Below are 27,827 nucleotides of genomic sequence, written 5' to 3'. Positions count from 1 at the left end.
ACTATCCAAAAGGGGTAAGGAGGAATATATGTTGAATACAGAAGATCCCCTAGGGCATTCCTTATATTCATGTCATGTATCTATTCATATCTAGTGAAAATATCCTTTAAAAATGAGAGTAAAATGAAGACATTCATATAAATGAGAACTGAATTCAACAACAGCAGATATATACAGTATTAGAAAAAGCAGAAAGAATAAGAAGGTGAAAAGGAGAAGGAAGAAGAAGAAAAAGGGAAGAAGAGGTAGAGGAGGAGATAAAGGAAAAAAGCAAGGAACGAAAGAAAGAAAAGGAGAGAGAAAGGGAGGGAGGAAGAAGGAAAGAAAAGAAAATGCTAAAAGATAGTTATTTAAGTTAAGAAAAAACAAAATTGAAATTCCTACATAAAGAAAGAAAGTTAATTTAAAATAAATGTGTAGATAAAAGAGTATATTTTTGCTTCTCATAATTTCTTTGAAGGATTTTTTTTATTTGAAATAAAATGAATACAAAATATATGTCAACATATTAAGAAGACGAGGGCAAATGGAATTTTGCTGTTTAAAGATTATTACAATTTAAACCATGTAGTGCATTATTAATTTGAAGCAGAGTGTGATAAGTGAAATAAATGGAGATATATACCATGTATTGAAAAACTAAAAATTATTAAGATGTCAGTCTCCCTCTGTTCCAATAATCTATAGACTCAATACAATGAAAATCATAACTCTATCAAGTGTTTTGTAGAAATTAAAAATCTGACTCTTATGATTACAGGAAAATGCAAAGAACCTAGAATAACCAAAAAAACCTTACAAAAGAACAAGTTGGAGGACTTTCAACGGTTGTCTTAGAAATTTACAGTAATTAATGCAGTGTGACATTAGCAAAAAGATAGACAAATAGATCATTAGAAAAGAATAGTACATCCATAAACAGACATACACTTATATGGTCAATTAATTTTTTTCAATGGCATGAAAGCCACTTAATGGGGGAAAATCATCTCTCAATAAATAATGCTGAAACAACTGGATATTCACCTGTTTAAAAAAATGAACTTCAATCTTTATCTTACCATACATAATAATTAACTCAAAATAAATCACAGACTAAAAGTGAAAACTAAAACATTAAAGCCTGTAGAGGAAAACAAGCTGTCATCTTTGCAATCTTGAAATGAGGAAAGATTCCTTAAACAAGACAATTAAAATATTGATAAATTAGATGTCATCAAAATTTAAAACTTCCTCCCATCAAAATATGGTATTAACAAAATAAATAAGCAAGCAAAAACTGGGAGAAAATATTTTAACACATGTATCTGACAACAGACTTCATCCAGAATCAATCAGAACCACACCCAGAAACACAAATCAATAATAAAAAGTCAAATCACCCAAAATAAAAATGAGCAAAAGACATGAACAGATGTTTCAATAAAGAAAATACATGAATGGCCAATAAGTATCTGAAAAAGTTCACAACAGCATTAGTCACTGGGAGGTGCAAATTAAAATCACAATGATATACCAATATATGCCTACTAAAATATCTACAATTTAAGACACTGACAATAACAAGTGTTGATTAGTATGTAGAGCAACCAGAACTTCAGTAAATTGCTGCTGAGAATGTAAAATAATAGTCACTTCCAAATAAAGTGTGCTGATTTATTTTAAAAATAAATACATCCCTATCTTATAATGCAGCAGTTCCACTCTTAGGTGTTTAACCAAGAAAATAAAAATGTATGTCCACAAAAAGACCTATACAAGAATTCTTGTGGCAGTCTTAATCATAATAGATAAAAACTGGACAAATCCAAATGTCCACCAACAGGAGAATGAACAACAAATGTAATATTAAAGAATGAAGTATTGCTTATCAATAAAAAGAACAAAATTACTGATTGGAAAATATCACAAATACCTTGCTGATATTATACAATACCAGTTACATAGAATTCTAGAAGAAGCAAAACAAATCTGTAATTTAAAAAAAAACAGTAAAGTTGTTTGGGTGGGGCAGAAATGATTGATAGAGAAGAAATATAAATGAGGGAACTTTCTATGGCTATGGAAATGTGTATACCTTTATAAGGATGTGGTTACATGCGTGTATAAATTTGTCAAAACTCATCAAATTGCCAGTTTAATATTTATGTATTTCATTTGTACATGTAAATTTTATCTTAAATCAAAATTGTGAGAAAATAAAAAGTTAACATTAACAGTGAAAAACTCTGAATTTTCAATGATTGTTAAAACAAAAATAACGAAAGGACTCATAAAAATCTCTAATACACTTAACTACTTTAAATTTTATATGGAACCAAAAAAGAGCCCGTATAGTCAAGACAATCCTAAGCAAAGAGAACAAAGCTGGAGGCATCACGCTACCTGACTTCAAACTATACTACAAGGCTACAGAACCAAAACAGCATGGTACTGGTACCAAAACAGATACATAAAAAAATGGAACAGAACACAGGCCTCAGAAATAACACCACACATCTACAACCATCTGATCTTTGACAAACCTGACAAAAACAAGAAATGGGGAAAGGATTCCCTATTTAATAAACAGTGTTGGGGAAACTGGCTAGCCACATGCAGAAAACTGAAACTGGATCCCTTCCTTACACCTTATACAAAAATTAACTCAAGATGGATTAAAGATTTAAATATAAGACCTAAAATCATAAAAATTCAAGAAGAAAACCTAGGCAATACCATTCAGGACATAGGCATGGGCAAAGACTTCATGACTAAAATACCAAAAGCAATGGCAACAAGAGCCAAAATTGAGAAATGGCATCTAATTAAACTAAAGAGCTTCTGCACAGCAAAAGAAACTATGATCACAATGAATAGGCAACCTACAGAATGGGAGAAAATTCTTGCAATCTATCCATCTGACAAAGGTCTAATATTCAGAATCTACAAGGAACTTAAACACATTTACAAGAAAAAACAAACCCATCAAAAAGTGGGCAAAAGATATGAACAGACTCTTTTCAAAAGAAGACATTTATGCAGCCAAGAAACATATGAAAAAAAGCTCATTATCACTGGTCATTAGAGAAATGCAAATCAAAACCACAGTCAGATACCACCTCATTCCAGTTAGAATGGCAATCATTAAGTCATAAACCAACAGATGCTGGAGAGGATGTGAAGAAATAAAACACTTTTACACTGTTGATGGGAGTGTAAATTAGTTCAACCATTGTGGAAGACTGTGTGGCAATTCCTCAAGGATCTAGAACAAGAAATACCATTTGACCCAGCCATCCCATTACTGGATATATACCCAAAGGATTATAAATCATTCTACTATAAAGACACATGTACACATATGTTTATTGCAGCACTGTTTACAATAGCAAAGACTTGGAACCAACCCAAATACCCATCAATGTTAGACTGGATAAAGAAAATGTGCCACATATACACCATGGAATACTATGCAGCCATGAAAAAGGGATGTGTTCATGTCCTTTGCAGGGACATGGATGGAGCTGAAAACCATCATCCTTAGCAAACTACCACAGGAACAGAAAACCAAACACTGCATGTTCTCACTCATAAGTGAGAGTTGAACAATGAGAACACATGAACACAGGGAGGGGAACATCATATACTGGGGCCTGTGTGTGTTGGGGGGATGTTGGGGGCAAGGGGAGGGATAGCATTAGGAGAAATACCTAATGTAGATGATAGGCTGATGGGTGCAACAAACCACCATGGCACATGTATACCTATGTAACAAACCTGCAGGTTCTGCGCATGTATTCCAGAACTTAAAGTATAATAAAAATAAAATAAATAAAACAAAAGAGAAGTGCAATCGAATGAATGAATTGTCATGTTCAAAATCTCTTAATCAATAAAATGCAGCATTTAGTCACCACATGAAAAAAAAGAGGTTGATAAGAGGCATGTGGAAAAATACTAATTTGAGTCAATTTTATAGCTAAGTTGTCTGCAATTAATTCCCCATACTAAATTCTTGGTAATTAAATGTATTTTTACAAAATGACCTATTTCATTTTCCCTATAGTTCAGTTGTTATAGTAAATGATAGTTAAAAGTTTGCAAGTTCTCCAAAAATAAATGAATAAATGAGTAAATATTTTTAAAAAAAGAAAATCTAGGTCTACTTCACACAATGAAAACATTTTTTAAAAAATCAATCCTCCTAAGCAAAGTACAAGTTTTTAAAAAAGATACATTTCTTATCTATATAAGAACAGAATAAAACAAATAAATGTGGTCATCTTAGATAGACTGTGATGTCGAATATGACTTTTTCAAAAAGATAAAACTAAGGAGTCATATAAAAATATCAGATCAGTGATTGCTGTTGAGAGGTGGGAACATGAATTGGTTGGATAGGGCATGAGGAAACTTTCTAGGTTAATACTGTAGTAATGTTCTGTATCTTGACTGTGGTGATGACTATATAGTTGTATGCACTTGTCAGACATAGAGAATGCGCACTTAGCTTTCTATATTTCAATGTGTATAACTTTTAAATAAAAACAAAATAACCACAAAAATACAGAATTCCACCTAATGATATACTATGCTGAAGAATATAGAAGCCAATGTATTGTTGCCTGCATTTACATGAATGCATCGGATGCCTAAGTAAATACCTAGATAATGTGATAAATCAAGTTTAGCAAAATATAGTAATAGATTTCAGGTGGTATGTATACAAACGTCCATTGTAAAATTCATACAAATTTTCCATATGTTTAAAATTTTTCATAATAAGATGTTAGGGTCAAGGTTGAAAGTAAAGGATGGAAAAGGATATAACATTCAGATATATAAGTAGATGTTAAGGCAAAAAGTATTATCAGAAATGAAAGTGGGCATTTCATAATGATAAAACAGTCTATTCGATAGGAAGATAGAGTAATCGTAAAGACCTTAGTACACAATAAAATGGCTTCAAAATAAATAAAATGAAAATTGACAGAATTAAAAGGAGAAAAATTAATCGTAATCACTGAATACTTTAAACACCTCTCTTGATAACCAACATAACAGATGCACAATAAATCTATGCACAACAACTGGACAACATGATTAACCTATTTGGTCTAAATAACATATGGAAACAATACTACACTCAATAACTACAGAATATACAAACTTCATGAATTGCCTAAGAAACAGAACCTATTTGGGGTCACAGGGCAAGTATCAACAAATTTCTAAGGATTGAAATAGTATAGCTTATATTTTCTCACCACCAGAGAATTAAATTCCAGCTCAGTGACAGAAAGATAGCCTCAGAATTTCCTAATGTTTTAATATTAAGCAACATATTTTTAAGTAATTCATGGGTCAAAGAAGAAAACAAAAGTAGAAACTAAAAAATATTTCAACATATATAATAATTAGACACATATAACGAGAAATGGCATATCAAAAATTTATGGAATGCGAAGCCGTATATAAAGAAAAAAGTAATCATTTTCATGAAAAGATCAACCATTTGGAACACTCAATATTGCTAAGATGCCAGTCTTGCTTTAACTATTCTTCAGAGGCCATGCAATCCCCACTAAATACTACCAGCTTGAAGAACAACAAGCTGAATGAAGAACTGAGAAAAGCTACAGAAATACTGAAGAACATTGACAGTTGGATCCTTACACTACCACAAATTAAGACTTACTACAATGCTACAGAAATTAAGATCCTGGATCATTATTGCAGGGATAAAAACCTACAACAATGGAATAGAACAGAGTCCAGAAACAGATCCACACAATAACCTAAGTTATTACACAAGCTCTACTGCAATTCATTGCTGGGAGGATGGGGAGACACAACTCATTAGTTGCACAATGCTGAGACAAGTCGACTAGACATCTATATGAAGAAAATAACCGACTTTGACAATTTAAAAAGTATTTTGAAACTGATCAAGACCTAAATGTGAAAGCTAAGATAATCAAGCTTCTAGAAGAAAGCACAGTAGAACATGTTCAAATGGGAATGGCAAGGGTTTCTGAAACAGGACACAAAATGCATTAACCATAGGAGAAAAAAATGATAAATTAGACTTAATTAAAATTAAGAATTTTTTCCATCAAAAGACAGCATTAAGAGAATAAAAATGCAAGCCACAGCCTGTACAAATATATATAAATTACATAAATTAATAAGAAAAACAACGAAATTTAATAATGGACAATAGCCCTGAAGAGACATTTCACAAAAGAAGATATCAAAATGGCCAAAAAACATATAAAAAGCTACTAACATCATTAGTCATTAGGGAAACACAAAATACAAAATAAATCCACAATGAAATATGACTATACACCATCAGAATGACTGACATTAAAATGAGTAATGATACCAAGTATTAACTCTCACAACTGGAGCAACTCACTTACATTGCTGCTGTAAACGGGCACAACTTTGGAAAAACATTTGGCATTACCTAAGAAAGCTAAACCTATGACTCCACTATTCTTTTCTTTTGTATGTGCCTGTACATGTATCAAAAGAAATAAACTTTTAGGTCCATCAAAAGATATGTTCAAGAATCTCTGTAATACTTCATTCATAAAAAGTTAAAAATGAAAACAATCTAAATTTCTGTCATCTGTTTAATACGCAAATAAATCATGGCATATTCACACAATGGAACATCACACCACAATGAAAAAGACACATTATTAACAATTATTAACAATACAGATCAACATACAGTCATAACATTGGGTGACAGAAATTAGACACAAGGAGTATATAACATATGATTCCTTTTATATGAAGTTTTAAAACATGCAAAATGACCCATGGAGACAGAAGTAAGAGGAGTGATTATCTTTGGTGAGAAATTCTGACTGGGAAGAGACAGGAAAGAGCCTCCTGGAGTACTAGCAGTGTTCCATACCTTGATCTGGATGCTGCTTACAAGGGAACACACATATATAAAAATTCATCAAATCCTTCACTTGAGATTACTTCACTTCAAGTTATACCTTAATTTACAAAAATACAAGCTTCCATAGCTTTCATATCTATTCCTCTCCTTATTTTTCTTGTTTAGAACCTCTTCATCTCTTGCCTCAATTATAATAGGTTCCCATTATCACTGGTCTCCTCAGACTTATATTTATATCAAGGCACTTGATAAAGTCTTGCCCAGAAATCCTCCTCAGGAGTGCACTTTCTGCATTATAAGAAAACTCAAAAACTGCAAGTTTCACATTGCCTAGAGAATTAAGTCTACATTTCTTAGCATTTTACCCGCCTAAAGTCCCCAAATGAAATTTCAAATAACATTTCTAGGTATAACTTTTCTAAGAAGGCTATTCAGAAATACGTTTATTTTTAAACGTTTATATTCTTTGGTCCATCTTTTTCATTTCTAGGAATTTTCCTTGAGGAAAAAAACATGGATGTACATAAAAATTTAGTTACAAAAATGTTACCATTCTCAAAACTCTCAATGGCAGGTGAGTTAAACAAATCTTAACACGTCCACATTATCAAAGCATGAGGCCGGGTGCAGTGACTCATGCCTGTAATCTCAGCACTTTGGAAGGCAGAAGCAGATAGATCGCTTGAGCCCAGGAGCTCAAGACCAGTCTGGGCAACATGGTGAAACCCCATTTCTACAAAAAATACAAAAAAAAAAAAATTAGTCTGGCATCGTAGTGTGTGCATGTTGCCCCAGCTCCTTAGAGGCTGAGGTTAGAGGATCACCTGAGCCTGGGACGTCAAGGCTGCAGTGAGCTGAACCAGAGCCATGATCACACCACTGTATTCCAGCTTGGGTAACAGAGTGAGACTCTGTCTTAAATAAATAAATAAATAAATTGAAGTAAAATTATGAGAATATCTAACAAAATGTCAAATTAATGTGAAAAATCAGGCTACAAAGTAGTATATACAATATAATATGCATTGAAAAAAGACAATCTACATATAACTTTCTAGGAAGTGAGTCTGGGGGCAATTTTTTCCTTCTTTTTGCTTATCTGTACTTTCCAAAGTTACATATACTTTCAAAAAGTTGTAAAAATTTCACAATAAGAAAAAAGTAATTACAATAGATGAACCATCAACAATATATTTTAGCAAGATTGACTGAAAAACATGCATAAGCAAATAATTGTATGATAGACAGGAAAGCAAATTAACAAACTGACAAGGGAAAAAATTAATGAAAATCTTACAGTCACTATAATTAAGAATACCAAATATGTTTCCTACTTTTCCTGAAAAATGAAATTCTACATGTTATGCTTTATTTTCCTTTTGAGTATAATCTTTTTGTCAAATTTCTAATATTTTAAATTTATTATTTTGTATCTATTATATGCTAAACACTATGCTAATTATAAGAAGCACAAAGTGAAGGCAACACTAAAAAAGGAGAGATTAAGACACTAGGATATTTGATTATTTCCTCTGCTAAAGTGAAAAGATAACCTTGAAGGTTACATCATTGGCCAGGATTCTAGGTATGCTTATCAAGTGGGTTTGTTAGCTTATGCTGCACTCCCCAATCTCAATCTGCTTTATCACAGTGACTGCTGGTCATGCAGATGCCAAGTGAGAAATTCATAACCAGGCCAGGAAAGTTCTAGCACCCATTTCTGAATCTTGAAATATGTGTCATTATACTATCTTCTCAGACCTTAATTTCTATACTTGTTACAATAAGGAGGAAATTCTTTGCAAGTTTTAAATTATTCATACTTTTCCTTAGATATGCTTCTTCTCTTTAACCACTTCTGAATCTGGTTTACGGACTGTGTGATAAAGTATGTATCATTTAGGGTTTTTTCCTATACATCCATATAAAAATTACACAGAAAAATATCTGGAATCACTAACCCTAATAATTGAAATACATTCAAAATCTTTATTTCTAGTGCCTTTTTCTCTTGACTGCAAATCACTATAGCACAATTACTTGACAAACCAAGAATTCCAACACATGGATTTACCAGTTTTTTACTATCCGGGACCTTGCCTTCTGTGATACCACACTCTCCTCAGTTTCTTTCTACGTGCCTCATCACTCCTCTTCCTCTTTACATAAGGGAGAGTCCATGGTGAGGGAGAGTCTGGGGTTCATTGCTGTAATAACTCTGGTCCCTCACCCATTAAAATCTCAATCTTAGTTAAAATCAAATATCTACTACACCACACTACTTACACCACACTCAAGATGCTAAAAGAAATCACACAACTTCCCTGACACGCTTTTAAAAATTTAACTACCCTAATTCTTAAATGTGTATTCAGCTCTGCCTGGCAATCTTATATTTCTCTAGTTATGTTCATTTACATACAAACAACGACGACGACTCCAAACTGTCTCTACATTATAAATCTTCAGCACCATCCACTAATCCACTGAAAATCTAAATTAATCTAACATTTTAATAGAGAGGGACACTGCACCCCCAACTTTCCTTTACTAAATTTATCAACTTGCCAGCATCTGTATCTATCCAAGCTCTTTGCATACATCTGTTAGAATGAAAGTAGTTTCCCTGTTCCTAACAAAAGCCAATTCTTACACTTATGTTCTAGAACCTATTTCCTATCAATTTACTCATTTACTCCAGGACTTGGTTCTTTTTATTTACATATTTATTTATTTATTTTTATTTATTTATTTTTTGAGATGGAGTCTTGCTCTGTCTCCCAGGCTGGAGTGCAATGGCACAATCTCGGCTCACTGCAACCTCCACCACCCGGGTTCAAGCGATTCTCCTGCCTCAGCCTCCCAAGTAGCTAGGATTACAGGCGCCTGCCACCACGCCCAGCTAATTTTTGTATTTTTCAGTAGAGACAAGGTTTCACCATGTTGGCCAGGCTGGCCTCAAACTCCTGAACTCAGGTCATCCACCCTGTTAATAATTGCACAGGCTGCAATTATGTTTTTTATCCCTGAAAACATCACTTTTTTCTTGGTTCATTTTTATCACTACAACAACCACATGTGGTAGAGTATCTCATTAAAAAAAGAAAGGAAAAAAAAAAAAAAAAAAAAAAACTCCCAAGATACCATAAGCCCTCTCTCCATCTAATGCCAATTTTTCCATCTACATTACAAGAGGGGGGAAAAAAAGTTGTATTCACTGTCTGCATTTCCTCTATTTGCATTCTCCCCTCAAACACTCCAAGGTGGCCTCTGTTCTGGACAGTACTCCTGTCAAAGCCCTCAACATCATCCACGTGATCAAATCTATCTTCATTTTGCTTGAACCCACACCATTCAAGGGAACTGACTATGCTCATCTTTTAGAAACAATTTCTGGCTGGGCACGGTGGCTCACGCCTGTAATCCCAGCAGTTTGGGAGGCCAAGGCAGGTGGATCACCTGAGGTCAGGAGTTCACGACTAGCCTGGCCAACATGGTGAGACCTCGTCTCTACTAAAAGTACAAAAAAATAATTAGCCAGGCATGGTGGTGCACGCCTGTAATCCCAGCTACTCGAGAGGCTGAGACAAGAGAATTGCTTGAACCCAGGAGGTTGAGGTTGCAGTGAGTTCATATTGCGCCACTGCATGCTAGCTTGGGCAACAGAGCAAGATTCAGTCTCAAAAAAAAAATAATAATAAATAAATAGAAACAATTTCCCCTCTTGCCTTCCCTGACACCACACTCATTTCAGTGTCCGTCCACCTCATTCAACATTCTTTTCCAATCTCCTCTCCTGGCTCCTCCTCTTTTGCCCAACTGCTAAATGTTGACATACCACACAACTTGGTCTTGGCCCCTCTTCTCTTTGGTGAGCTTTCCCTAACTTCATCTAGTCCCACAGTTTTACTTATCCATATCCCAATGGCTTCAATAACCAAGTAACTGCTCAAAATTCTCCCTGAATTTTTAAGAATAATTTCAAATATACCATATCCAAAAGAGAATGTAATATGCTGTAATATGTCTTAAAATATGTTGATCTCACCCCAAAGAAACTTCCCCATCACAACAGATGGAGCCAACACAGTGTTCAAGTCCAAATACAGAAGTCAGCCTTAATTCTTTTTGCTCCTTTATGTCCAAATCCAATTTGTCTTCGAGGCCTACTTATTGTACTTTTAAAATATTTCCCAAATCTGTCCACTTTCTTGATTGACACTTGTTCCTCTGAACCACCATCAGTTTCATCTTTTGCTTAGACTATTTCAACAGCTTTTGTCTTTCAGTCCCTTCTGCATTTAGATGCAATATCTGCTTCTGACCATTATCTGAAGACCATATGGACTTGTCTGCTGCCTATGTCTTCTGCCTTATCACTTGTAACTATCTTCCTTGCTCACTGTACCTCAATCAAATGGAAGCTTGGCATATTTGCATTGATTCCTTAAACACCTAAGTTTGTTCACTCTCTCAGGGTACTGTTGATCTCTTCTTTTCTGGTGGAATGCTCTTTCCATAGCTCTCTGCACAGCTGGATACTTCTCTTCCTCAAGTTTTCAAGTCTTAGAGCAACAATTCATCTTGAAAACTAGGCCTGCCTTGATCACCCTATTTAAAGTGACAATCCCACCCGCAGCTGCCGTCACTATACATTTACCTATTTTCATCACACCACTGAAAGGACTTTATTTGTTTGTTCACTATCTACATCTGCATATGAAAATGTAAGTTCCATAAGAGTAGGAACATTTTATATCTGGATTATTGCTGAGTTCCCAACACACAGCACATAACAGGTACTCAATAAAATGTGAATGAATGAATAATATTTCACTAAATTCTTTTAGTTTCATGTATCTTGAAATATCTAAAATAGCTAAGTTCAATAATTCCACAAACATAGTAAGTAACTTCACATCCAAGGGACTGTAATTGACACAAATAAATAAACAGTTTCTATCTTCATGCAAGTGCATGTTAGTAGGAAAGCCAGGCATAAAATCAATTAACTGTAATACAGTGTGATAAGGCCTGTAACAGGATACAAGGTAAAATATGGGCACAAATGACATAGCTATCAATATTGATTCATGCGAGCGATCTTTACAGAAGAGATGATATTTAAAATGTCTTTGAAGTATAATGCAGACAAGTGAGCAACAAGTAGAGAGGAAGTATGTTCTAGTAAGAGGGAAAAACAGGCTTAAAGGCAGAAAGAGTCAAAAAGAATAGACTAATGTACTTTCCATGCATTCTTCAGCAGTTTCCTAGAATTTTCTTCATTGCATCACTAGATTGGATTCATGTCTTCTTCTTCATGTCTTCTTCTTACTTAGTTTACTCCTTCAGCTTGGTGCTTGGTATAGGTTTGTAGCCTATATTGGCAAAGGAATCTGAACAGTGAAATGTTTAGCTGAATTTCTTTAATTACCCCTTGATTCTTCCATGGGTTTTCTATCAATGTTGAACATGAAGGATCTCTGGATCTGTACTTTTCATTACAATATTTGTTAATAAAAAAAAAAGAGGCACTAAATTATCACAAAAGGTGTGCTCATTATATTTCATCTAAAGGAGCAATATAAATATCTTAGAAATATTTTAAACAATAAAAACAGGAAATAAGAGTATAGAAATTAATAATAAGTTTAGATATATGGAATGACTCATTTCTAGAAAATAGTGATGAGTACAGATTCTCCGTATGGTGTCCAGAAAACAGAAATGTATGATCACTGATTTGGCCTTGACAGACAGGCAAGAAAAAACTAACATCTAGAAGACACAAAAGTAGAAGGAAACCCAAGGAAAGGTTGAAGGATACAAAGATGTTTAACCTGAAAAGCAGAAACAGTGCTAGTTTCTGCTTTGCCTTGCTGTGCTTTGCTCCTAAAAGTTTTTAGCATGTATGCACCTTTTCTTATAGTTTCTGAACTAATTATAATCAAGCCTGGCAATATAATCAAAGCTCCATTCTCATCAGTCAATGCCAATGAAATTCATCCAAGAGTCATAGCATATTTTCCATTAGTCCTATAATAGATTCCAAACATGTACGTTCATATAGAATTTACCACTTTCTTCCTTTATCCCTGCTGTACTCTAAGTCTCTATGACAAGACTTTTGCCTTCTGTTTTGAGTGGTCCACTTGGTTAAAGTCCATAAAGTCCATATAGTTACCCCCATTCTCATACCTGACTTATTCAGGTCCCAGGGGTTGGGCCCCTCACTTAGGTACCGGCAAGGGTCCAATCAATGAAGAGCTCTACAATATTATCTTACTAACTACAAATACCAATAAGACCCAAAGCCTCCAGGTGCCAGGCCTTGCCCATTTATGTATACCCTTATAAGGAAAACATACCCTAGAGCTAGCCTAATTTTGCCAGAATATCTAGGAATAATTACTTTAATTACTGTATCTCCCAATAAAGTCAGCCCTCAAAGCTAATAAATCACCAATCCTGGCTAGTTCAATAATTTTCTGTTGCTTACTGATGTGTGACCTGGGTCCAATTGTGCTTCTAGGCCTAGCCCTCATGACTTAAGACATTACTGATAAATATTTGAATATATTTGATGCAAATAATATGATCAAATGTTTTGAGACCAATTCTAACATCAATGGCTAGATATTAACAGAAGATGGATATTTGACTAAATTAAAAATTAGTGACAGATCAGATCATTAATTTAGTGAACAATTTAACTAGATGACTCCTAAGGTCCTATGAAATTTAAAATTCTGTAATTCTATAAAAATCTTTGCAATTAAAATTCTAAATTTTTTGTTTGGATAGAATAATAATCTGAAAGATCCCGGAAAAGAATAGTGAAGAAACGGAATTTTACAGCTTTATCTTCTGATTCCAGATATTTCTACAATTTGAATAAAATAGGGAAGTGTGAACTGGCCAAAAAAATGATAAAGAAAGAATAGAGGACTGGTTGGTAATATAATTCCTTGATCAAACAATTGCTAATTATAATTTTTAAATTAATGCTATGAAAGACTTTAAGGCTTTTGGCTCTCAGTTTGAGATAGAAGAGAAATGAAAAAACAATTTGGGATCAATAAGAGTATAACAATTTATCTGAAAAAGGTAACATTTTTAACGAGGCCAGTTAAAGTAAATAAATGATTTTGACTTGATTTGAAAAATAAAGTAAGATATCAAGTATATCAAAGTCAACAACTTATCACTGAATCAGAAATTTTTAATATCTATATGGAATGTGACTAAAGTTTTCCTAGCACTATACAGAAGACATAATTAGAAAATGTCTGATGCTAAATAATAGCTTTAAAATTAAGGCTGGGCATGGTGGCTCACAACTGTAATCCCAGCACTTTGGGAGGCTGAGGTGGGTGTATCATTTGAGGTCAGGAGTTCTAGACCACCTTGGCCAACGTGATGAAACCCTGTCTCTACTAAAAAAGTACAAAAAATTAGCCAGGTGTGGTGGCGCCTACTTGTAATACCAGCTACTTGTGAGGCTGAGGCAAGAAAATCGCTTGAACTCAGGAGGCAGAGGTTGCAGTAAGCCAAGATGGTGCCACTGCACTCCAGCCTTGATGACAGAGTGAGAATCCATTCTCAAAGTAAGTAAAAAATTAATTAAATTAAATTAAATTAAGGCAAAATCCCTGTGGTATTCCTTCCCAAAACTCAAAATTTCACTTTAATCACAAGAAAAACAAACCTAAATTCAGAGATATTCTCTAAAATATGTGAGAGGTACTCTTCAAAATTATTGAGGTTATGGAGGAAAAAAATACAAGGAAAGATGAATAGGCTGTCACCAACCAGAGGAGACTGGAAGAACGTGACAATTAAATGCAATATGCTACCCTGGATTGAATTATGAAACATAAGAAGGACACTAATGAAAACTGGTGAATTCTGAATAACATCTAGAGTTGAATTGATACTAATGTACCAATGTTGGTTTCCTAACTTTCACGAACATATCACAATGATTTAAGATAACAAAATTAGGGAAAACCAAAACTGGATAATATATGGGAGCTGTCTATATTGTACTATTTTTGAAACTTTTCTGTAATCTAAAACTATTCCAACAAGTTTATTTTTAAAAAATCAAAGTTAAGAAAAGTTTCCATTCAGAAATATAAGACAATAATTCAAAAGTGTAAGTATATAATGACTGTAACATAAAAATTAAAATGAGTATTTATTGAGCCATAAGGCTTGCAAATAAGCAAGTCAAAATAACTAAACAACACCTTTCTCATAAAATATAACCATAAATATAGTGCAGTGGTATTTATACATAACAACTTGTCAGCAAATATTACCAGATGTTAACTTCTTATTTATTTATCCTTTTATACCATGAAAGTCAGTGGAGGGAGAAAAGATAGGAAGAGGGAATGAGTGGCAGTGAATTTAATTATGCTCTATGTGCTTATTTTTAGTTAACTTACTTCCATGTCTAGACAGCATGGAATCATTTGTGGTGAACCAATGCTTCATTCAAGAACAAGAAAAGCCAGATTTAATACAAAAATCATCTGCCTAAAGGTATCAGAGGGCTGTTGCTGCAATAATGGCTTGAGTGTCTAAGATTCTAAAGAGGAATTAACTGGAGAGGAATCACTGGAGGATATGCAGTTATTTTTTCCCCCTGAAAGTGTCATATTCTAGGTATTGGGAAAACACTAAGAAATCAGGCTTTAACTAGGCAAAGAACTCCTGCTGGAAGACAGAGAAACCACCTAAGCTTTTGACAGCTATTCAGAGCTGAGGTGACAAAATGGAGATTTGAGACTTGTTTCTGAACCAAATCATTTGCCAAATTCCAAACTTCTACAGGTCTTTAAGTTAAAAAGCTAAGCCCCCAAACCTCTGAAAAAATAGTAGAGTTTTCCACAGTCTACCAGTGCTGAGGAAACAAACACACACTCGAATACAGGATCATCCAGCAGTCAGGCCCTTGTAAATACTCAGCTCTCAGTTTGGGAGGCCTCATCCAAAATAGAGGGGTGAACCACAACTAGGCCAAGACTTACCAAAACTTCCACTCAGCCTCCATGGGAGATGGTAAGGCATTTTGGATAGCAATGGAAATGAACTAATATGAAACATTTTACGAAGTAGGAGAGAAAAGGAAAAAGTGGTTAAGCGATCACCTTGTGAAGGCCAGAAAAGATGTGAACTAGTACGGAAACAGAGAGATTGTCTTTAAATAGAAGCATGTAGTTAGAAAAAAGTAAGGTAGAAAAGGCAGAGCACATGGGTGCAAATGCAGGCAGACTGGTAGATGAAATGGCTGTGGGCATACAGAAGTTATCTTTTTAACTGGGAGGAGAGGTTAGATAACTAAGGAGAAAGAAGAAATAAAAGAGTCCTCTAGAGGGAAGAGTGAATAGACAAGCAAAAAGCAAGAAGTTGCCAGGCAACACTAAGAACCTAACTGAATATATTAATAGTTGGTCATGGATTTAAGGTAAGTGCAGTCAGTAAATCTGTGTGATTTTTCTCCTGCCTTATAAAGCTGTGAAGATACAAAACAGATAGAAAGATTCATTTAACTAGGTTTTGATTTTGCTGGGTGAGTAGGACAAACGAAGAGGGCCAAGAGAAATGAGGTTACGTTATATGCAAGTTGGCTAGATGTGTGTGTGTGTTGGGGTGGGGGAGTAAGGACATAAGGGGTTTGAGGGATAGAAAAGAGTTAGTAAGATTGATAGAAGTAAGTTGAGGCCAGGCACAGTGGCTCACATCTGTAATCCCAGCATTTTCGGAGGCCGAGGTGGGCGGATCACTTGAGGTCAGCAGCTCAAGACCAGCTGGCCAGCATGGCAAAACCCTGTCTCTACACGAAATACAAAAAAATTAGCTGGGCGTCATGGCGCACACCTGTAGTCCCAGCTGCTCAGGAGGCTGAGACAGGAGAAGCACTTGAACCTGGGAGGCAGAGACTGCAGTGAGCCAGGATGACACCACTGCACCCCGCCTAGGTGACAGAGCGAGACTCTGTCTTAAAAAAAAAAAAAGCTGGAATCAGAGCTCTAGCATGAGTGAGCTAGAAAGAGAGCAGAAAGTGGGAAGCTTGACATTGACACTCAGAATGACCAGGAACAGAGTATGACCACAGAGTAGATAGCAGATATAGTGCGCAGCACACAATGACTAAAGTAGAGAAATTTAGGAAATAAGAGGCTGCAATTTTTGAAAGGATTAACTACATAGGAATTTACATCACCAAGAATTATGACAGGAGTAGGCTGAAGAAAGAGACATTGGAGTAGACCCAAAAATCTTAACAAAACAAGGGAAGTGATATAGAAGTGCGTACATGACTACAACAATAGTGTATACTGGGTGCTAGAGTCTGATGCATGAGTTTCAAAGCTGGAGGTGTTTAGGGAGTGAAAAAGGCATAGATCTGAAAACACTAACAAGGCCAGGTGTGGTGGCTCATGCCTGTAATCCCAATACTTTGGGAGGTCGAGGCAGGAGGATCACTTGAGGCCAGGAGTTCAAGAGCAGCCTGGGAAACAAGGTGATACCAAATCTACACACACACACACACACACACACACACACACACACAAATAAATAAATAAATAAATAAATAAATACAATAACGAGAAACAAGCCTCCAAGTCCAGTGGTATAACTGGTATGAGAGAGAGCACAGTCACTAGTTGAAAGGACTGCATTGGAAGCAGTGGCCTGAGGGAGGTAATCAGGTTTCAGGTAAAGCAGGAAAGTGTAAGTAGCATTCAGAAAAAAATACATGAATAATTTTGATCCATTAATCAAGATTTACTAAAAGGTACTGAATTAGGCATTGGGAATAAAACAGTAATACAGACATAGTCTTCAGAAAACTGTAACTTAAGTAAGAAGTCCCATATAAAAGTGATTAATTGAAAAAATATAACTAAATTTCTATAACAAGTTAGCCTGTTATAAAGCAAGTTTAATTTTATTAAGAAATGAGACTGCATTAAATTTTATTTAAAATGAGGTCTCATATTTTGAACAGTAGTAAAATAAAATACATAATTATTTTAATATAGCTAGTCATTGTGGTATTAATTATGTGCTAAAAACTAATGTGAATTAAGAATATCTGGGCCACAGTCATTTTTTAATGGTTAAAAAAAGAAAGATGAAAATGGTAAGTATATGCTTTTACAGATACATGCAGAGTTACCTTAGACAAGGCAGCATCCCGTTCTTCTATTATTGCACTCATTTCTTCTGCAGTTATTCTCATTTTACATTCCTTGGTCTTGTAGATTCTATCCACAATTATAGCTCCATTCTTCTGAATAGCTATCCCTGTGTCTGCATTGTTTATTCTGTTCAGTAATTCCTGTAATGTCTACCAACACCATTATATGTTAGTCAGACATGAAGTTTTAATATATTTTATTTAATATAGGGTTTTAATTAATAGGCACATGTGAATTGTAAATTGACTGAGTGAAGTTATTGAATTTTCATATTGCAGCAAAGATGTACATTATTAGTGTGTCAATTCTTCTTTTTCCCACATCTTAGTTCTTGAAACCCACTCAATTGAACTTAAGCCTCTAAGATATAAGACTGACATCAAGAAATCTCCTCAGAGAATGGCTTACCATGTCATTTTCTTCAGGGTTAATATTTTCTAGCCTAGAAAAAAGGGACACAGAAAGCCTGATCAGTAGCATTTCCTTAGTGCAGCAAAATGAGTTCGCTTTTTAAATCTTTAGAACCTCAAGTAATTTCATTCGACTAGTCTTTAGAGTCAACCATGACACTGAACATATTAAAGTGCCACCTGCTTGACTCCATCTTTCAATAATGCTCCATATCTTCTGCACTGACTTCAGACTGTTAAGTTATTAATGTTTACTGCTATATATGACTACAAGGATCAATTGTTCATATGTGCTTAGATGAAGAAAGTTCCCCAGTGATAAAAGCACTCATTCTCATCATTATATTTATTCCTGGACTTTCCATTTTTATCAGAAACTGTATTTCCTCTCTTTTTTTGGACACCATCATAAGTAAAACAAGGCAAGTATTTTTATTACAAAGTTTAACTATGTTCCCTCAAAAGCAATAACAAATAATTACACTAAATTTGAAGTAAAAACCTCTTGCTGTTACTTAGTTGTTATTATAAAACAAACGTATAGGAAGGCTGATCAAAATTGTACCAAGTTTTTAGATGACTAATGTTATTTTCTTCTTCATAATGTATGTAGAATTATTCAACATAAAGACAAAAAACACAAATGGGCTCCCCTCAGAAATGCATTTTGTCTTTTAGGAGTCATAGTGGCTACTGAAATGTTTATTGATGTTGAGAAATTGAAGAAATGCAGTAAAGGTAAAGAAAGCAGTTTTAAATTACATAGAAAATGTCTATAATATAATTTAGACAACCATTCCAATTACGTAAATTAAAAGTACATTTGTAATATGCATTAGTGAAAAGGTATAGATTCTAGAAAGGATCTCAATTATTTTAAAATTACATTTAAAAGTTTAGATATCCAAGTTTCTGTTTTCTCAAGTTTTCCTCTGTTTCTGTGTTCCTATGATTTAACATTTACCATAAAAGAGGATACTAGCCAAAGATAATAGAAGACACTTAATAAATATACCACAAAATGGTTCCAAACTTCACAACTGGATAAAATTGCTATACTCATGGAAAAGTAGTACTTTTAGAACTTAGTATTTTAACAGAAAAAAATATATACACAAATATTAAAGAGCTATTTCTAGACATACTTAAATAGTATAAGTTAACAGGAATGTATAGTAATTTTAAGTTATATATAATTCAATGTATCTGAAACTACTAACGTCCACTTAGGTTTGCATTTCAAGAAGGGCAACTACTTTCATCTTTTATCTTTTTTTGTTCAAAATAAATGAACAATTTTCAATGATGCTGCCTAACAAAAGTTTGTTCTATAAGAATTGTGAAGATAAATTGTGAAACTTCTTTTCATCTCAATTGAAAAACCTAACAGAAAATTATAAGATAATAAAATTCTTACATTTATTTATTATCATAGTGAAAATATTTGAAAAAAATGAGTGGCATTTAACCAGCAGTAATTGGTTGGCTAAATACGATTTTTAAGGAAGTTATATGTGGTGAGAAATATTTATCTAATATTATCTTTTAATGTCATTCTTTTTAGGTACAATCAAAGTAACATCTAATTATGACAGCTACCCAATAAAATCCAATTAAAATGCTTACAAACTTCATAATTACCTTGTTAAACTTGATAATTTAAAATGTGAACAGATACATGACAATTAAACATTGAGACTGGTAGATTCCTCTGGAACCTTTGCAATAACAAAAGACTTTTAGTTACCAAGGTTATAAATCTCTATTTTTAGTTTCAAAGAATTTTATATGACCAGGAAGGAAATAACAGTAAGTTACCTAGTCTGTATATTCCAAATAATCAACACACACACAAAAAAAGTGTATGGAAGTTCTATGTAATATTTATAAGTTGTCTTCAGGCATTGCAAAGTAAAGCATTACTTTAAGGAGAGGAAGATGAAGAGTTCAAATGTTTTAAACTAACAGCTTTCAATAAGAAAGGTTTAAGATCATTGTATTTAGTCTAATATTAAAATTCCCTACTAATTTAAATATTTTTTTTAAATCAGAATCAAAAGTTCTTATCAAGGGCTATTCCAGATCCCTGGCACATGAATTTAGTATTTAGACTTTAAATAATTTGTGTGATTGCTGCTAAAAGCACACAATATATACCGACTTGTCATTTTGCTGATAAATAAATTCAAATTATGTTTTTGGTAAGGCTACTGTACTAGGTCTGACACACAGGACGTAAGTGAGCTAAGTGAGTCACTTAGCATTTGGATCTCAATCTTGCTTTGTTATTATTCTTTATAATTGATGTAAGTATAGTGATAAATGGCCAGCAAAAGAAAAATATAACTTTAGTCAAAATGAAAAAATTATTACTTCGAGATTTGAAAATTTGCATAGATACAAGTAACTTTCAACACAAACATGAGTCTGGAAAGAGAAAAAGTCAATACTTGTATTTCTCTACTTGTATTTCTTTAAAAGTTTCAGGAAATATCACAGATATCACAGATTTATCAAAGAAGATTATGTCACAATTTAGTCTCAACTAGATTATATAGAGTAGAGATCAGCCAAGTTTTTCTGCAAATGGCCAAATAGTAATTATTTTAGGCTTTACCATACGCTCTCTATCATAGCTACGAAATTCTCCCTCTGTAGTACAAAAGCAGCCATACACAATAAGTGATCAAGTATAGTTGTATCCCAATAAAACTTTATTTACAAAACAGGTGGCAGGCCGAATTTCAACATAAGTTCTTACTTTGCAAATCCTTGATATAGAGTGTTGGAAAATGAGACTAGATCTTTGATGTTAATGCACTGTAAGTGCCAATTTAAAATATTTGACATAATTTTCTAAGCTAGATCATTCAATATCTAAAGATTAAGAATCAACAAAAATAATTTTCAGAAAATGAAAATCAGGTCTACAATAAGTATATCTCATACTGTGTCACTTGAAACAACACAAAACTTAGACAACTTGTCTTTTCAGAAAAGAGGTGATTTGAAGCAGCTATACATGGCTTTAATTTTCTGTTTAAAAAGACTTTGGGGAAGGTACTAAGGTTTACTAGTGGTATGTACAACACGTAACACTCTACTGATTTAAATAAAGACTTAAAATAATAGTTGGTGTTATATGAAATTTATCTGGTGAACTATAAATTATATCTCATTAATATGAGGTTTACAATTAGACAAAAGAATTTCAACCTTTTGTAAACTTTAAATTATGCCTGCAACAGTCTAACTTGACACAGTCATGATAATTAGTAAGAATTTTGCTGAAGTAAATGTCTATGGGCTCAAGTTTCAATTGATTTCCTATATCATGCAAATTCTGACTGACATCCTTGCACTCTAAGTGAAAAGATCCATGCGTGAAATGTCGCATTTCTTGATTTATCCCTAAATCAGTCAATATCACCTTTTTCTTTTCTGAAACTATAGTCATTCACCTTGTTCAACTCTAAGATGCCAAACATTGACCTCAAATGATAAATAAATTTCAAATTTTTCTGAAAATTATAATTTGTTTGCTTTTATTCTAATCAGAAAACTCTGATTTGTTTGCTTTTATTCTCTCTCATTTTCTACACACCACCACACTTAACATGTTTAAAAAGTACCAACAATAGCAAAGAGACTGAAAAAAAAGGTATCATGATCTGAAAAGCTGAAGTATACAAATGCAAACATGTATAAGAGTATGTATATTTAGGTAATTTTAACTTGAATTCTTTTTTATTTTTTCCCCTAGTTTTCGATAAAAGCCAAAACAGAAACAGAAAAAACATTAATGATCCAAGGGGTAAAGAAAAGCAGAGAAAGGCAGAATAAGACAAAGCAGACACTGTAACAGAGATACAACGTAGATCAGAAGTAGCAAAGCACATGAGAGAAAAAAGACAACAAAGAATCTGAAGATTATAGGAAGCAAGAAATTAGGAATTTTTTTTAAAAAGATGTGAACAATTTATATAATTTTATCATACACTAGATGCCCCCACATATACCTTTCAGTCAAGCAAAACCAGTTATGTATTGGTCCCGTTATCAAGATGTAGTCTAAAACACAGTCTTGACGGTTCAGAACCTATAGATTCAGCAGAAGAGGAAAGAACCTCACCAAACCATCTGATACTATGCTGACATAATATTCTTTGTTGCTGTTGCTTTTCTTGCTTGGTATGTGTGGCCTTCCCTGACTCTTCTCCCTACCTGAACTCCTAGACTCTGATACAGAAGGAGTCCCTCTTATAAGCTGTTTCTAGGAACCAAAAATTTCTTCAAATTAACTGTTAATTAATTGTTTTAAGTATTTATATGATTACTTACTTACTTAAGTCAATTTGACCATAATGCTGTGTCCCCAGCAACTAGCACTGTACCTGACACAGTACAGTCAATAGTTACTGAATGAATTAATTAATTAAAAGAAAAGGCTGAAATTGAATGCATTCCTTTTCTCCCATTCCCATTCTTCCCTTAATACTAATGATCTAAAAGACAAAATGAAAAAGATTCTGTCTCAAGGAACACTAATTTCAATATACTTTAATAAAAACTGTAACAAATATATGTATAAATTAAAGTAGATATGCAATGAAGGGTAAAAAATAGGAAAGAATGATAGGCTCAATTTAAATATTTTAGTTAAAGAGACAGAATAAACCAAATAAGAGATCAGTTTAATAGCAGTTCTGAGGAAGAAGCTTTGGCTTGGATATGTAGGAAGATGGTTGTAACACTGATCAGGATAAGGGATTAAGGAGGAGGATCAGGTTTTAAGAATGAATGAATAAGTTTCATTTTGGATATGCTAAGTTTGAGTTGCCTGTGTAAATCTGAGGTAGACATTCTGACAATATGTAATTGACTGACTGAGAGTCTTTGGCCAAGTAGTCTAGCCCTGTAAGCTTTTCATCTATAAAACATGAATATACCTATTTCCAAAGAGTTGTGACATTTTATGAAAAACTGATTTGTTGTCTTTTGGAGGTCAATTTGATTTTTGAAAAGCATAAAAATCTTTTTAGAAGCAAATCTCATGAATGAAATCAGTGATTGATTTATATAATGAAATTTATTAACATAAACTGCATGTAAATATAGCATACCACTGTTTGGTGCGTGATAAAATGAACATTATAGTACCTGCAAATCTCCAAAGAAGAGTTCTAAAGTTTTAATGACTATACTACTGAAATTTTGTTAAAAGGGTATCTAGAATAGCCAAAACAATTTTATAATAAAAGAGCAAAGTTGAAAGACTCCACCTAATTTCAAGACTCACTATCAAGATTATGTGATATTGACAAAGGGATCAACATATAGGTTAATGAACCAGAACAGTAAATTCAGAAATTAACCCACAGATAAAGAGTCAACTTATTTTTGACAGAGATGCAAAGGAAATTTAATGTAGAAATGACAGACTTTTCAACAAATGGTGGTAGAATATAAGAATGTCCATAAGCAAAAGAAAAAAAAATTGTTATCAAAATTTAAGTGTTACCAAAATTTAAAACTTGTGTTCTGCCAAACACACTAAGAGACTCAGAAAAACAAGACATTGACTAGAAGAAAATATTTGCAAGCCACATATCTGATAAAGGACTTATATCCAGAATATAAACAACTATTTTAAATAATAAGAAAAAAAATCCAATTTGAAAAACTATCCAAATACCTGAACACTTTACCAAAGAAGATATGCAGATGGAAAATAAACATTTAAAAAGATGCTCAATATCATCTGTCATCAGGGAAATGCAAATAAAAATACTAAGATACTACTACACACCTGTTAGAATGGCTAACATCCAAAATAAGAAACAAAACAAAACAAAAACAATAGTTTCAAATGCTTGGAAGGATATACAGCAACAGGAACTCTGATTCGTTGCTAGTATAGCCACTCTGGAAAAGAATTTGGCAGTTTCCCGTAAAATTAACATGGATTTAACTTATGATTCAGCAGTATTGCTACTGGGTTTACTCAACTGATTTGAAAATGTATGTCCAGACAAAAACCTGTATATGAATACTTAGAGCAACTTTACTCAAAATCACCAAAAATAGAAGTAACCAAGATATCCTTTATACAAAGGAAGGAATCAAAAACTGTGATACTTCCATACGATGGAATACTATTCAACAAGAAAAAAAGAACATAATATAAATTAATGCATTAACATGAATGCATTTTGCTAAATGAAAGAAGCCAGTTTGAAAAGTCTACATATTGTATGATTCCATTAACATGACATTCTAAAAAAGGAAAGACTGTCAGGGGAAGAAAGCAGGTCAGTAGTTGCCACAGAGTTGGGAAGGAAGGAAGATTTGAGTAGAAGCAGCAGTGGGGATTTTAAAGTGGCAGAACTAATTTGGATACATGACACTACACATTTGTCAAAACCCACAGATATTTACAGCACATAGTGAACCTTAATGTATGCATACAAAGAAACCAACTAGGAGATCAAAGGACACTAGGATAGAATGCAGACTACGATAAATAACTCTAATTATATTTTTAAAAAATGGCCTAAACTCACTTATAGAGGTGGGGCGGAGGAAGGAGCCAATTTAAGTAATTTTGGAAAATGGTGTCTTGAAACTATAAAACTAAACACTAAAAGAAGTATACATAGTACATTCTCATTGCTAAAGTTAATTCTCATGGAGTTATATGTTAATGACTCAGAAAGAGTTATAATGTATACTGGGTTTCAACAAATAAGTAAATAGATGGTGGTTAGTGGGGGCCAGTTTTGTCACCACTGGGTAGAGTAATTTACAGATGAACAAAAGGGGAAGGCTATAATAAACAGTATGGTAATGGATTAGAATTAAGAACATCAGTGTGAACTTATGTTCAGCTTGATATAGATACAAATGGATAGGTGTATAAATAAGAGATATGTGTGTGTATATATCAGTTAGTGTCTATATACACATATGTGTGTGTGTGTGTGTGTGTGTGTGTGTGTGTATCCTACTCTGTCTGCAGAAATGGTCTAGAAGCAGTCATACTCCCACAACAAAGGGCACACCTCACACCCAGATCTTGGTTTCTAATACTATTTTCTAATAAAAGGATCTAGAGTTCCTTGGAGGAATGACTGAATCTACTGGGGGGGCACAGCTCTATACATCCTTACATAAGGTGACCCTGGAGCTTTCTGTCATGCCAAAAAGAAAATGTTCAAAAATCAGAAGAGACCAGATGTAGTGGCTCTTGCCTGTAATTCCAGAACTTTGGAAGGCTGAGGCAGAGTATCATTTGAGCCCAGGATCTTGAGACTAGCCTAGGCAATACAGTGAGACTCTGTTTCTAAAATAATTTCTAAAAATTAGCCAGGCATTAGCCAAGTGAGCGCCTGCAGTCCCAGTTACTGGGGAGGCTGAGGTGGGAGGATTGCTTGAGCCCAAGAGGTCAAGGCTGCAGTGAGCTGTAATCATGCCACTGCACTCCAGCCTGGACAACAAAGCAAGACCCTGTCTCAAAACAAAAACAAATAAATGACAGAAAGGAATGGGGACACGTCAAAGAAATATAGGAGCTAACCCGAAAGAGCTTCCAATCCACAAAGGTAGAACATTTCAAGCAACAACATATATAACATAGTATTAGATTACAATCCAAAGTATTAAATGAATACCTATGAATCCATACTGACACAAATGGCTGAATAAATAAATAAATGGGAAAAGAGACAAATCTCCTGTATTAAAGTGTTACATATAATTTATGTAAATATTCTCCCCTGCACGAGGTGGAGCTCAACAACCTCCCATCTTCATTCTTTAGGATGGACTGTACTTAGTGATGTGCTTCCAAAGAGTAGAGCATGAACAAAGGAATGGAGGTAAGTAACTTTACAGTGGAGAAACTTAGCAAACCATACCTTGGCCATCAAGGTTAATATTACTGGTAGTAAATCCAATCAGTAGAATATAGCCTTGAAATGATATGAAGAAAATGGCACTCACTTCTGTAGTCTTCATCCTAAAAACTCATAACCCCAACATAACCATGAGAAAAACCCAAATTGAGAAATATTCTGTGTAAAATACCTTGATCAATATGCCTCAAAACTATCAAGGTCTTAAAACACAAGAAAAGTTAGAGAAAAATGTCACAGCCCAGGACGGGCTAGGGACATATACAAACTAAATCCAATGCTGGTTAGGATCCTAGAGCATAAAAAGGATATTTTAGAAAAATTAGTGAAATCTAAAAGAAGTATAGAGTTCAGTTAATAGTTATGCAACAATACTGAATTCTCCCCTGTGACAAAAGTACCATGGTAATGTAAGATGTTAACAATAAGAGAAAATGGGTGAGGATTATGCCGCAACTATCTGTATGATCTTCACAACTGTTCTAGATATCTAAAACTACTCTACAATTTTTTAAAAATCTTTAAAAACTTGGAATTCCAAGTAAAGATGGCACAGTGAAATCTGAACACCCAAGTCTACTTATCCCATCATATACCTACATGAATAGAATATGCAAATTAACCAAATGGTAAAGAAAGTAGGCTGTCATGTAGTAATTTTTTTAAATAGGGAGGGAGTGCAGGGTGCAGAGATGATTATTTTGGCTAGATTACCTATGAAACAGGTGTTGGGAAGACAGTGAGCTAACAAAACAGAAATTTTCACTGATACCACACAGCTTAGAAATAATCTGAGAATGAGTTGAGTAGACAGCCCAGAGAAAACAAAAATTTTTCATGAAGAAAAGCCTGTATTACCTAAGAATCTATATAGAGGAAGCAAGAATCAAGGCTGGCCATGTTTTACTACAATAGTGAAACAAATAAAAGCCCAAAAGCAATATCCCCATGAAATTAGGATACATATAGAGAGACCAGATAGCATGAACCCTTAATGTACGGCACCAAACAAAATCCCATAAGCAGAGGACAGAACCTCCCACAAAAGGAGCATACAGTCCCAGAGAGGTCTTACCAAACTCCATTCCCATCCCATTGCCCTAGGGTTATATAGAAAGGTAGCAAAAGCAATGCCTTGCCAAGAAATGGCAGCTCAAAGAAGGCAAACAGGCCTAAAAATAAAATGTTTAGGAGGCTGAGCATGGTGGCTAACACCTGTAATGCCAGCACTTTGGGAGGCCGAGGCGGGCAGATCACCTGAGGTCAGGAGTTCGAGACCAGCCTGGTCAACATGGCAAAACCTGTCTCTACTAAAAGTACAAAAATTAGCCGGGGGGGTGGCAGGTGCCTATAATCCCAGCAACTCAGGAGACTGAGGCAGGAG

General features: G+C 34.1%; 1 protein-coding gene across 22 annotated transcripts in view; it reads right to left on the bottom strand.

Annotated features, from left to right (window-relative positions):
* The window catches only part of MIPOL1 (mirror-image polydactyly 1), a 410,565-nt gene that overhangs the window by 283,893 nt on the left and 98,845 nt on the right, over window positions 1-27,827 (bottom strand). For all 22 annotated transcript variants that reach the window (XM_028851506.2, XM_077940917.1, XM_028851505.2 and 19 more), the window contains 2 exons: window positions 18,529-18,562; window positions 18,099-18,269 (listed from right to left, as the gene is read on the bottom strand). In XM_028851506.2, the coding sequence (XP_028707339.1) occupies window positions 18,099-18,269; window positions 18,529-18,562 (205 nt within the window). The remainder of the gene's footprint in view (window positions 1-18,098; window positions 18,270-18,528; window positions 18,563-27,827) is intronic.

This window comes from Macaca mulatta, chromosome 7 (genome assembly GCF_049350105.2).
Source record: "Macaca mulatta isolate MMU2019108-1 chromosome 7, T2T-MMU8v2.0, whole genome shotgun sequence".
In the NCBI taxonomy this organism is placed as follows: domain Eukaryota; kingdom Metazoa; phylum Chordata; class Mammalia; order Primates; family Cercopithecidae; genus Macaca; species Macaca mulatta.
The sequence above is the reverse complement of the archived record's forward strand: the minus strand, read 5'-3'. Positions and strand labels throughout refer to the sequence as shown.